The sequence below is a fragment of the Trypanosoma conorhini genome, assembly GCF_003719485.1.
Source record: "Trypanosoma conorhini strain 025E chromosome Unknown Tco_14.4_contig_00445, whole genome shotgun sequence".
Lineage (NCBI taxonomy): Eukaryota > Euglenozoa > Kinetoplastea > Trypanosomatida > Trypanosomatidae > Trypanosoma > Trypanosoma conorhini.
Window position 1 is genome coordinate 1 of NW_021704533.1, and position 11,514 is coordinate 11,514.

Below are 11,514 nucleotides of genomic sequence, written 5' to 3' on the forward strand. Positions count from 1 at the left end.
GCGCTGCAGTGCTTCAGCGGGTCCTCCAAGTCCCTCGCGGACACCTTGATGCGGATGGGCGCCCAGCCGTCGCTGCCATCTGCAGCTTGCGTGGCGACGGTGTACGCCTGCATCGCGCCCTGCCCCTTCCGCGGCACCTCTCGCACCACCGCGGTCGCCGGCGCGACTCCCAACGCCGCCTCCCCAGACACGCAGCGGTGCCGCTGGGCGGGAACAGCGGCGAGGCATCTGCCGGCGCAGTGCACCGTCAGCAGCAGCAAAAGCGTCGCCACTGGGAGAAGTGGCATGCCGCGGCGTGGCCGGCACATGGCTCTAAGGAAGTGTGTGTGTGTGTGTGCGTGTATGTGGCTTGCGCTTGAGCAGCAGCAGCAGCAGGAGGGGAGGTGGTAGTCTGTCGGAGGGGGATAAAAAAAAAAGAAAAAACAAAGGAGCAAAATGCCGCAGAGAAACAACAAAACAATCAAACTCCTCCAACCCGCTGCGCAGCCGCCGTGCGGCCGGCGTCACTGTTTGACTCGCCACTCCTGCCGGACACCAACTGCGGCCGCCGGCCCGCCCGTTGCGCGTCTTGTCCCGGCCCCCGCACAGGTGTGTACGCCGCCACCCCCTGCAGCCTTGCGGCAGACGCCCGGCAGGCACACCCGCCGCGGCGATGTGCCCCCTCCAGCAGCCACAGCGTTGAGACCCGCTTCAATTCGATCCTCAGGCTTCCCCGGCGCCGAGACGTCACCGGCCTCCGCAGGTGCGTGCAACCCCGTCAGTGCGTGGGGCGGCGAGAGCGAGAGGCGCATCCACGTGGAGAAACGTCATTCTAACGCATGTCGTCGCTGCCCTTTTCAAGGACGGCCGCTCCGTTCTGCGTTGCTTTGTCCTGCCAGCTTTTCTTCTCCCTTTTTTCCCTCCACCGCCGCCACTTACAGCAGCGCGGCCTTCAGGAACGCGGGGCCCGCGCCAACTTGCGCCATCGCCTCCGCGGCGGCCTGCTGGGCGGCTGCGCCGAAAAGTCGCTCGTCGCGGCGTATCAGTCCCCCGAGCGCCGCCGCAAAGCCGTCGTGCTGCCGCTGCAGGTGCTGGGGCGGGAGGTACAGGCGGCGCTGCGGGGAGGCGCCGCGCGTCGCGGGGCCGAGCCTCTCCGCGTGATGGTTGCGGTGGCAGGCGTCGCCGGCCACAACGTCGTATACGAGGCGAACGGGGGCGTGGAGGTGCGCCATGCCGCAGAGCGAGTGCAGCTCCGCCGCCCGCAGCAGCAGCGCGCGCAGCTCCGCGGCGGAGGGCGACAGCCCCAACGCCTGCAGCGGAGCCTCGTCGCCCGCGTACGCCCCTGCCGCGCCGCGCTCGCCGCTGTGGCGGTTCAAGAAGGACGCCAGCCGGGCCACGTCGCCGAGACGCACAAGCGCGAGAATCTCCGCTGCCAGGGCCACCTCCCGCCCCTCGTGCGTCAGCGCCGCCCCACATTGACGGCAGACCGCCACAGAAAACCGCACCACCGCCTCCCAGTGCTCGTGCTCCACCATGCCCATGACGGGCACGGCAACTGTGACCTCGTTGTACGCGGCGAGGCCACTCCCCTCCGAGCCCGAAATGTTTTCAAGCTCCTTGAAGAGAGCAGCGGCCTCCTCCCACTTCCCTGCGCAGCCAAACGCGCGCAGGCAGTAGAGATGATTCATGAAACCGGCCTGCTCCGCCCCCGCAGCCTGAATCTCCTGCATCACCCGCAGCACAACGTCCCAGGAGCTGTGTTTCATCGCCACCACGTGCAAGTCCCGCAAGACCGGCGGGGGCGGAGCGACGTGCCCCCTTTCGTACAGCTGCAGGACCTCAAAGGCGCGTTGCCACGAAGCCGCATGCAGATTCAACAGCAGTTTCTCCGTAGAGGCCTCATCCGGGAAGACGTGGTACTCACTTATGATGGACTGCGCGGCGCCGAGGGCTATTTGCCAAGTGCGGCTAATCGAGATGCTTTGCAGTCCACTGAGGAAGCAGCGAAGGTGGGCGGCGGCAGCAACAAAGTCATGCTGCTCGGTGCACACCCGCAACAGTCGTAGTGCCAGCACCCATCGCTCCGCCGGGGAAGAATTGAGGATCGTGACGAGCAACTCCCGCTCCAGCGGGGACTGGCTGCTCGGGGGCGCCGGCTCGCTGCACTGGCACTGCTGCGAGTCCCCGAGACACAAGAAGATGCACTGCAGCAGCGCGCTAGGGACCCGCACGCCGCAGTCCCGTAAGGCGATGGCGACGTCAATGAAGAGCGGAAGTCCAATGAACCGCGCCTGCGCCTCTTGCTGTTGGTGCGACAAGGACGCGCAGAGAACCTCAACCGCGGAACGCATCGCCACGAGGCGCGCGTCAGCCGCATCTGACGGGTTGACGTTCCGCCGCGTGGCGGCCTTCCCTCCGGCCGCCGCCTCCGCCTCCGCCCGCAGCGCACGCAGCATCGCCAGCAGGAGGTCCATCTTCACGACCTTTTTCTCGTGCGGCAGGTGCGGCCGCAGGGCGAAGCATAACGAGGCGACGGCGTCCCACGCGACGCGCGGCCGCGGCCGGTTTTGCGCCGCGGCGGGTGCGGGCGTCGCGTGGGCCGCGTCATCCCCCCGCAGAAGCCACAGCACCAGCCGCGTCACCATCTCGACGCTCGTCTTGCGAAGGAACTGGAGGGCCGCCGTCGGCTCGCGGAGGGCACCGAGGAGAAACCCCGGGCACTCCCGCAGCGCCTCCTCCCACTGGCGCCCCGCCGACGACGACGAGGCAGAGGCAGAGGCGGAAGTGTTGAAGATGAGCCCGCGCAGCGCCTCCTCCGCGTTGAAGGGGGCCTCATCGCTCGTCGCGGGGACGCCGTCAGCCCCGCCTCGCCGCCCCGCCGGAAGGATCCCTTTGGACTTCCAGTTCATGACGCACTGCATCAACTCCTTGTACCGCCGCCGCCGCCGGAACTCCAGGAACAACTGACGCTGCACGGCCGCGTTGTGCCCCGCCGCCGCCGCCTCCTCCTCGACGTCCTTCGCGGCGGCGGCGGCGGAGTGGAGGGCCGCCCGTCGGCGTTGCGGCCGCGGCCGCTGCAGCGCAAACCCCAAACGCAGCAGCGCCTCATTCGACATCTCCGACAATTCCGTCGCCGTCTGCTGCTCCTCGCGTCGTGGCTCAAGTGACGCATGTGGCGGGTCTGCCAGCCCCATTGCGGTGATGAACGACTGCCGCTGCGGCTGTGGAAGGGCGTCCGCGACGAGGCGCGCCCGCCGTCGCTCGCCGCTCTTCGACAGAAGCGCACACACCTCCCGCAGCTCCGACAGCGAGGTGCTGCTCGCGGTGGTGCCTAACAGCGCCTGCACCTCCCGCCGGATGGCGGCGGCAGACAACACCGTGAATCGCTCGTACAGACTAACCACACGCGTGTAGGGCGGCATCGCTTTTTGCCGCACCTCCTCCCCTCTTTTCCTTGCGTCGTTTTTTTTTGTTGCTTTTTGCCGCAAACAGGGCCGCGGACGCACCTCAGCAACACGCACCCACACACCCGCACACACGAATGTATAAGGGTATAGGGAGAAAAGCATATGGAGGTGGGGGAGAACATTTACAAAAAAAAAAGGAGCGAGGGTGAGAGAGAAGGGCAGGCCCAGCGACGTTGTACGCCCGCCACGGCGCAAGAGGCAGAAGGCTTGTGCCGCAGGTGTAGAGAGGCCAATAAAGTTGAAGGCACGCCCGTGATCCACGGCAAACCTGCGTCCCTGCGACAGGGCTCACTCCGCTACATATTCGCTCCCTCTCCGCAGGTTCGGCGGCAGCACCGTGTCACAGGCACGGCTCAAATTCACACCCAATGAGCCCGCTCCCCTCCCAGCTCTTCGGCACCAGCAACAGCTCCACTACCGTCTCCGCCGCGCCACCCCGGCGCTTCACCCACACGCTAAGCGTCTTCCCCTCGTGGCTGCCCGTCACCCGCGCCATCTCGCCAAACCCACGCGCCGCCACCACCGCCGCATCCACCTCGCCGTACTGGAGAATGAGGTCTCCCGCGGTCAAGCCCGCCTGCGCACCAGGGCTGTCAGTGAGCGCCTTCACAACCCGAACAAAGGGCGGTTTTTTGGACATCTCATCTACCAGGCGCACTCGGCGCCTGCGTTCCACGGCGTCGGCTTTGCCTTTCCGCCGCGCCTCTTCGTCGCGTTCCATTTGTCGCTTCGCTTCCGCTTGACTTTCCTCGTGCAGCATGGCGAGCTTCTCGTGCATGGAGGCCTCCATTGCCTTGAGATCGTTCTGCCCGCAGCTCACCATCTGTCGGGCCCGGCGCACGGCGTACAAGTCGCAGTCGTCGCGCGGGAACCCCTCCGCATCGACGAGAGGGCCAGTTAAGCCCACCGGCGTTGTGCGGAGAAACTCCATTGCCTCCTCCACCTGCCTCATAAGCTCCGCCCGCTGCTCGTCCAACCGCAGCAGCTCCCCCCGCAACGGAGACGTCGAAGTGCTTGGCATGTTTGGATGTTTGCGTACACGCACCAAATAGGCTTTCCGGCGTCCTTTGCGTGCCTGTAGTATTACTCCCTTCCCTGCGAACTCGCGCAGGAGAGGAGTGGCGCCGTGCGGCACACAAAGAGCGAAGAAAAATGGTGTTTCCACCGGCAACGAGACGCCAGGTGGCACGAGAGCGACATAGAGAGATAGAGAGAGAAAAAAAAAAAAGTGGGCGGAACGAGGGAAAACCCATGGGTGTAGAGCTTACGCGTTGAAGGATTCGCGGTGGGCCAACTGCCCCTCTACAGAGGCGCTGGCGCGATCACACAAGGAGGCACCGCCCAGGCAGATCCCTGGAAAAAGGAGAGCAAAAGTTTTTATTTTTCCTTTCTAACAAAGCCCACACACACACACACACACACACACACACACACTTGCAGAGAGAGGGAGAGAGGGGAGGAGACAGGTGTGGAAAAGCGACACGAGGCATCCCACCTCGCCGTCGCCCCTGCCCCTAACCCAGACCCCGCTGCGCCTGCTTCCATGCGCCCAATACCACCACTGTCGGGAGTCGTCGTGCGCCGTATGTGGCGAGGGCTCCCGCCTGTTGCGGGCCTCACAGGCGATAGATGCTCTTCAAGATGGAGCCGTACTTCAACTGGAGCTCTTTCGATTTCGCCGCCTCGGCGTCCGTCACCTCGCGGAACACCGGCAACTGCTTGTGGTAATACAACATGGACTTAAGGGTCTGAGTCACGTGCATCGTGTGCGCAAGCCCGTCGCCGCCGTGCAGAGCCGCGGAGCGTTGCTCCGGTGGCACAAGCAGCGCCTCGGCGTCAGGGACGGGCTTGGCGAACGGGCCCACGCCTTCCCCATCAAACCGCAGCTCATCAAACCCAATGTCGTGGGTCGAGAGCATTGGCAGCGGCAGTAGTGTGCCGTCGTGGAAAAAGAGGTGGGATCCACCGATGTCGATGGCCTCCATCGAGGCGGGGGAGGTGCTGGCAGGCACCTTCGCACAGGCCGGCGTCCTCCCGCTGAGACCGCTGTCGTTGCTCCCCCCGTCCTCCCCATCACTGTCGGTGGAGGTGCGCTCCACGAAGGTCGCGCTTGAATTCGTCTCACCGTGCAGCCGCTCTGGACTCATCGCCTCCCGCTTGGCAAGCACCTCGTCAATGACGGCCTTCATCTGCTCCTTCGTCCCAATGTTCTCCGGCGCCACGAAGGGGTCGCTGAGCATCGCCGTCGCGGTGGGTCGCAGCCGGTAGTCTTTTGTCAACAGCCGCTTCAGGAAGAGGGCCATCTGCGGCGACCAGCGGTCCTTGTCGTGCAGGGTGGGCGGGTCCACCTTTGGGATCATGAAGAGCGCGCGGGCCGGGTGCGTGTCGATGTACGGCGGCGCCCCCTCCGCCATCTCAATCAGCGTGATGCCCAGACTCCACAGGTCCGCCTTCTCGTCGTAGTCGAGCTCAAGAATTGCCTCGGGCGACATCCACAGCAGCGTCCCGACAAACGTGTTGCGCCGGGAGAGGGAGTGGGACAGCTCCGTGCTGACGCCGAAGTCGGCCAGCTTCACGTCCCCGTCGCGGGTAAGCAAAATGTTGCCGCCTTTGATGTCGCGGTGGATCTTGCGGTTTGCGTGCAGGTACTGCAGCCCGAGCAGCACCTGGCGGCAGACGTAGGCGATGAGGGGCTCCGGCAGCGGGTGCCGCAGGACTTTGTAGACCATGTCCACCGACCCCCCCTCGCAGTACTCCATGACAATCCACAGCTTACTCAGCGACTTGTGGGCGCCGTAGTAGCGCACAATGTTTGGGTGCACGCACTTCTTCAGGATGCTGATCTCCTTCTGTACAAAGTCCCGCTCGTCCTTGTCGACGAGGAGGACGAGCTTGATCGCCGCAATCGCCTGCGTCTGCCGGTTGCGGGCCTTTATGACGGACCCGTAGTTGCCGACGCCGATCGGGCCGAGCTCCTCGTAGAGCTCCTCGGGCTCCATCTCGGAGATGAAGAGGTCATCGAGGACCTCGTCGTTGCTCATCGCGGCACACGCGCCCGCGCCGCAGCCCGCCCCGCTCCTCCTCCTCTTCGCCCCACTGCGAGAGACGCGGAAGCGGTGGAAGTCAAAACAAAAAAAAGTGACAAGGGGGGGGGGGAAGTAAAAAAAAAACGTGAAAAAGTAGCACATAAAGACACAGTAGTCAACGGGAGGGGAGGTGCAGGAGAACAACGTCCATCCACGCCGGGGCGGGAGGGGCCAATGCGGGTGGACGCAGCAGGGCCTGCGTGCGCAGGGGACTAGCGACAATTATTGTGAGACGAGGGGAACAATAATTTTTTTAAAAAGGGGGGTTGGAGGGGAGCAGCAACAGCGACCAAAAACAAACTCCTCACGTCTCAATCCGTGCGGGCCCGCTTGACCGGCAGCAGCCCATCCGCGTGGCGGCGCGCCCAAAACGCCTCCGGCAGGGTGAAGCTCACGCAGACCATGCGCTTCACGGGCGCCACGTCCCGCACCATGTGCACCGCCTCCAGACATTCCTTCGGCAGCGCGCAGGCCAACCACCGCTCCACCTGCGCGACGGCGTCGCCTAAAAAGTCCTCCGCGTGCTTTGAAAAGCAGTAGACGTGAAAAAGCACGCGCTTGTCGGGGAGTGGCGTCTCGCTTGCCGCCGCCTCCGCGTCTTCCGCGGCCCGCCCCGTCTCCTCCAATGGCGCTGAGGAGGGCGAGGCCGTCGGCGCGGACCACGGCGGTTTGGTGAATGCGTCCAAAAACTCCACCGCAATGGCTGGCAGATTCATCGTCACGTGGCGTCGGCCACGCGGCGGGGGCCCACGCATCACGTCGCGGTAGAGCACCGTATTCATGAACGCACGACCGTCCATGTTGAAGACGTGAAAGGCGTCCGCACCGACGTGGTTGAGCTCCGCGTTGATGCGCAAATACTCCGCCGCCACGGGGTTCAGGTCATTCGCATAGACCGTCACGCCAGCCACGGCGGCGGGCACGGCGAAGGGCCCAACTCCCGCCATGACGTCGTAGAGGACATCGCCTCTCTGCATCAGGTCCACCACCCGTGCATGCTCGTGGCAGAGGCGCGAGTTCCAATACACGCGGTCGTACGGAACGCGAAAGACGCAGCCGTGCTGCCGCACGGTCGCCAGCAGCAGGCTGTGCAGCTTCTCCTCGTCGTCGTCATCCTCGTGCCCCGCAGTGGGGTTTTCCTCCGTCGCGGTTCCCTGCGCGTCGGCGGGGGTGGCGCGCCGCGCGATGACTTCCATCTTGAACTCGCGAAAGACGCTGGCGATGCTGTCCACCTTGTTCACCACGACGCGCACGGTGGGGTTGCAGTCCAGAATGACGGCGCCGATGTCCGCGCGGTGCGGCAGGTGGGCGGGGGAGAGGTTGACGTGCGCGATGTGGCCCACCTGCTCGAAGCCGCTGAGCTGGACGGTCCCCGGCGGAAGGATCTGCCGCAGCAGCTCCGGCATCGTGTAGTTTTTGTAGCCCAGTCGCACGACGTGGGGAGCCACCACCGCGAGCCGCAGCCGCTCCGCGACGGACGGTTTGCTCTGCAGAAGCGTCCGCAGCCGCTCCCGCACGACCACCGGCAGAGATGCGTCGTGCGCCTCCACCCAGCGCGGCGGCGCTGCTGCGGCCGCAGACGCCGCGGCGGACGGGGGAGGGATGCGCTGGGGGTCCAGCAGCAGCAGCTTGTGGGCGGCGCCGCCCGCGGAGGGCTGCGGGGCGTCCGTCACATTCCGCACCCCGCGCATGTCGTAGAGGCAGCCACGCAGCGCCCGCAGCACCTCCCCGAGGAGGTCGACGGGCCTCACGAGCAGCGCCACCACCTCCACGGACGCCTCCACGCGTGCGCGGTACGCCGGCGGCGCGTCACACCCCATCGGTACTTTTCCCTTTCGTCGCGATGCGCTGCTTCACGAGGCGTTGCGAAGAGAAAAAAAGCAACAGAAGCGGGAAGGAGCGAGAGGGGACTGTCATGCACGCACCACGCGCTGCCTATCGCCCCATGCACTCACCCAGTTAGGTGCATGGGCGAGGCGGCGCTCCCAGCGGGGGGGCCATTGAGGCGCAGTTTTCACAACGAGCGGGGAGGGAGAATAAAAAGAGAGAAAAAAATAAATAAAATAAAATGAAAATAAAAATAAAAAACGGGCACCTCGACGGCTCCTTGCGCCAAACCAGAGAGACAAAACACGCACACACACATAAGCGGCGCGCCCGAAGGTGTCCCTATAAAACGAAGAGGGAAGAGACGAGCGAAGGCGACGCTTTTTGAGGGGAGCGCTTGCATACAGGAGAGGAGCGAAGTCTAATAGAAACAGAACCACACACGCACATATATATACACCACAGAGAGGGAGAGAGAAACAAAGAAGAAAAAAGAAAAAAAAAGGAAAACAAAAACAAAAGGAGTTAGTGGTGGAGGAGAGCGTATGTGGGCAGCAGGGTCCACGCGTCGTCTCTTTCGCCCTCAGCGTACATCAGAACCAAGAGGTCAGAGTCTACAAGATAAGTAATGCAAAAGCCAAACATTTAACCGGATGCCGCGACGGAGAGACGTGGCGTGCAGGGGGATTCTACCGACGCCCATCTCGCCGCCCCTGCGGCCTTCCACGCTAATTCCATCCCTCCCCCCGACGTGTGCCGTGGGCGGCACTCAGTCAACTCTCCAGGGGAAGGGACGAGCAGGTGTTGGGGGAAAGCCGGCGAGCACGCGCACGGGAAAAATGAAACTTCACCCTCCACACACTCTCACACACACACACCACTTTCATTCCCTTCACGTAATTCTCCTCTAGTTTTTTTCTCTTTTGTTTGTTATCCCTTTTCCATTTCATTTTTGTTTGCTCGTCTATTCCGGCCCCTTTCACGTGCACCCACCGTGAAGCCGACGTCGCACACGCGCAGCTACCTATCCGCCGCAGCCCAACACTCCGTGCGAGGAGGGAGGGTGAGTGAATGGCGTGTGCAGAAGCACACAGGCGCCCGCGTCTGCACTTCCGCTGCGCCCTTCCGCTGCGAGTGAGTGTTGCTCTCATGCGGTGGGCGGCGGTGCCCCGCGTCACTTGGCGCATAAAGAGGCGCTCTCCGGACCGGAGACGGAGAGTCCTCTGGAGAACGACGACCGCCACGCGGTGGTGGGGCGGCAGCCGACGGCGTCTGTCAATTCCCTCGCACTGAGCAACGACCGTGACCTCACAGCCTTGCAGGTGGAGAGTATCTGCCGGAGCAGCGCGAGGGCCTTCTTGTGCACCTCGTGGGTGCTCTCCAGTGTGGCGTCGGGGCCGTAGCTGGGCGGGATGCACCTCATAAAGTCCGTCAGCTGCACCACCGCGTCGTCCAGGAACTGCATGCTCTTCGCGTCCGCGCGGCTCTGCTGCCGTACACGCTGGCACGCCTGCTCCACGCTGAGGGAGAAGGCGTCGAGGAAGTCGTGCATGGCGTCCACGGAACGCCCCTCCGAGAAGGCGTCCTGCTGCTGCGCCAGCTCCGTAGCGGCGCTGGGGCCACTCACCGCAGTACTGACGGTATTACAACTAGCCGTCCGTTCCCGCTGCCGCTCCTGCTGCGAAAGAATTTGCTCGTGTGCAACGCCACAGCGATACTGCGGCGTTGGCAAGGCAGCACTGCTGAAACGGCGTCTACCAGTGCTGGAGCGAACAAGCCGCACGGCATCTTGACCCGTCGAGGGGCGCCGCTGCGCAATTGAACCACGGCGCGTCGCCGTCGACGGGCAGGACATCTCTCGCTGCAATGACCCTGCAAACGACTTCGGCGCTGAGTGCAGCTGTCTTGTGCGACGTGCGAGTGGCGTACACTGGGGCTCAGCATGATTCGCGGGCCGGGGCCTGATGCCCGTCGCGTCCCACTGTTGCGGGGATCCCGTCACGCAGTACCGTGAGACGGGATGCGGTGCCGCCTGCCCCTGTCGCGAGGCACCCAACTCAGCCGCGGAGCTCACAGCCGCTGCCGCGCGGCAGCTCTCCTTAGGCTTCTCCAAGCCCTCGGCACGAGGTACGGAGTCGGCGTCCGTGGCGACCGCGCGGGAGGGGCCGCGCGGCGACGCCGACCGCAAGGGCACTCGCGGCGCGCTGACTTTGTGTCCCACCACGCGCCGCCGTCCCGCGAAGGCGATTCCCGCGTTGCCCCCGTTCAGTAGCTTAGGCGCGTACACGACGATTGGCTTCCTCGGCAACGCGTGTGCCTCCTCCGCCGCCCCCGGCGAGTTTTCGCCCCTCGGCTGCGCCACGGGGGTACTGCGGGGTTCACTCGCACGGCCCTGGCAGGGGCGGAGCGGGAGAGTGGGCTGCTGCTGCTCCCCCTCTGGGCGACGTTCCCCGCCGCTCCGCTCTCCGCCCAGAGCCTCCTCGCAGCTGCGGCCGGCGCCCGCCGCCGTTGGTGACCCGCCGCTTTCCAGCCCCGCCTCAACCGCCGCCCCCGCTCCCGCGCCCGCGCGTTGTGGTTCGCCGCTCATGGGCGACCCCGTTTGTAGCACGCCGTCCTGCGCCTCCGTCGCACGCCGCGGCATAGTGGCGGATCCGCTTCGCCTCGCTGCTGCTGCCGCTGCCGCCGCTGCCGCCGCTGCCGCCGACGACGACGGTGAGTCAGTGCACGACCTCGCACGACGAGAGCCGCCGCATGCAAAATCGACGCGGGCAGCCTCCATCGGGGCCTCTGCCGCCGCTGCGGCGCACGCCTCGCCCGCGCCACGGAGGCAACCCGCCGACGGCGTCTCAGTAAGTTCCGAGGCGTTGCCAGCAAAAATGGCTCGCAGAACGTTGAGTACAGGAATCACGCAGAGGCCGGCGCCGCACAGTGTCTTGTAGATCAGCCCGACGGGGTCGCCCTTTTGGGTGAAGTCGCGCCCACGATCGGCGCTACTGCCGCGGCAACGACCACCAGCATCGTGAAAGCTGTAAATGCCGCCGCTAGTGCTGCCTAACGGGGACCCTGTTGTTCCTTTGACGCCGCTGCCTTTGCCAGGGGAACGGCGCTGGGCGCCCGGCGTGGCGCTGAGTCTGGCAAACGTGTCATCACTCACC

General features: G+C 64.9%; 6 protein-coding genes across 6 annotated transcripts in view, besides 6 other annotated features; all 6 read right to left on the minus strand.

The window, feature by feature from the left end:
* Positions 1 to 2: 2 nt before the first annotated feature.
* On the minus strand, positions 3 to 308 carry Tco025E_06534 (leishmanolysin; the record flags this gene model as incomplete). Its single annotated transcript, XM_029373409.1, has 1 exon — positions 3 to 308. A coding segment is annotated over one exon (306 nt), but the record flags the coding sequence as incomplete, so codon positions are not given.
* A 12-nt stretch (positions 309 to 320) lies between these two features.
* Positions 321 to 347: a microsatellite.
* An 11-nt stretch (positions 348 to 358) lies between these two features.
* Positions 359 to 378: a microsatellite.
* Positions 379 to 914: 536 nt separating this feature from the next.
* On the minus strand, positions 915 to 3,401 carry Tco025E_06535 (uncharacterized protein; the record flags this gene model as incomplete). The annotated part of the gene is made up of 1 exon (XM_029373410.1): positions 915 to 3,401. One exon carries the CDS (start codon positions 3,399 to 3,401, stop codon positions 915 to 917), a length of 2,487 nt encoding a protein of 828 aa, XP_029226475.1.
* Positions 3,402 to 3,786: 385 nt separating this feature from the next.
* On the minus strand, positions 3,787 to 4,467 carry Tco025E_06536 (putative proteasome 26S non-ATPase subunit 9; the record flags this gene model as incomplete). The annotated part of the gene is made up of 1 exon (XM_029373411.1): positions 3,787 to 4,467. The coding sequence occupies one exon, from the start codon at positions 4,465 to 4,467 to the stop codon at positions 3,787 to 3,789; it is 681 nt and encodes a 226-aa protein (XP_029226476.1).
* A 168-nt stretch (positions 4,468 to 4,635) lies between these two features.
* Positions 4,636 to 4,663: a sequence feature (GA-rich).
* Positions 4,664 to 4,847: 184 nt separating this feature from the next.
* Positions 4,848 to 4,880: a microsatellite.
* A 182-nt stretch (positions 4,881 to 5,062) lies between these two features.
* On the minus strand, positions 5,063 to 6,487 carry Tco025E_06537 (protein kinase; the record flags this gene model as incomplete). The annotated part of the gene is made up of 1 exon (XM_029373412.1): positions 5,063 to 6,487. One exon carries the CDS (start codon positions 6,485 to 6,487, stop codon positions 5,063 to 5,065), a length of 1,425 nt encoding a protein of 474 aa, XP_029226477.1.
* Positions 6,488 to 6,843: 356 nt separating this feature from the next.
* Positions 6,844 to 8,352, minus strand: Tco025E_06538 (tRNA (guanine-N(1)-)-methyltransferase; the record flags this gene model as incomplete). The annotated part of the gene is made up of 1 exon (XM_029373413.1): positions 6,844 to 8,352. One exon carries the CDS (start codon positions 8,350 to 8,352, stop codon positions 6,844 to 6,846), a length of 1,509 nt encoding a protein of 502 aa, XP_029226478.1.
* A 484-nt stretch (positions 8,353 to 8,836) lies between these two features.
* Positions 8,837 to 8,880: a sequence feature (A-rich).
* A 334-nt stretch (positions 8,881 to 9,214) lies between these two features.
* Positions 9,215 to 9,240: a microsatellite.
* A 293-nt stretch (positions 9,241 to 9,533) lies between these two features.
* The window catches only part of Tco025E_06539 (recombination initiation protein NBS1), a gene marked incomplete at both ends in the record, with an annotated part of 3,360 nt that continues 1,379 nt past the window's right edge, over positions 9,534 to 11,514 (minus strand). The window contains one exon of the mRNA XM_029373414.1: positions 9,534 to 11,514. This exon is cut by the window's right edge and continues 1,379 nt beyond it. Coding sequence (XP_029226479.1) covers positions 9,534 to 11,514 — 1,981 coding nt within the window.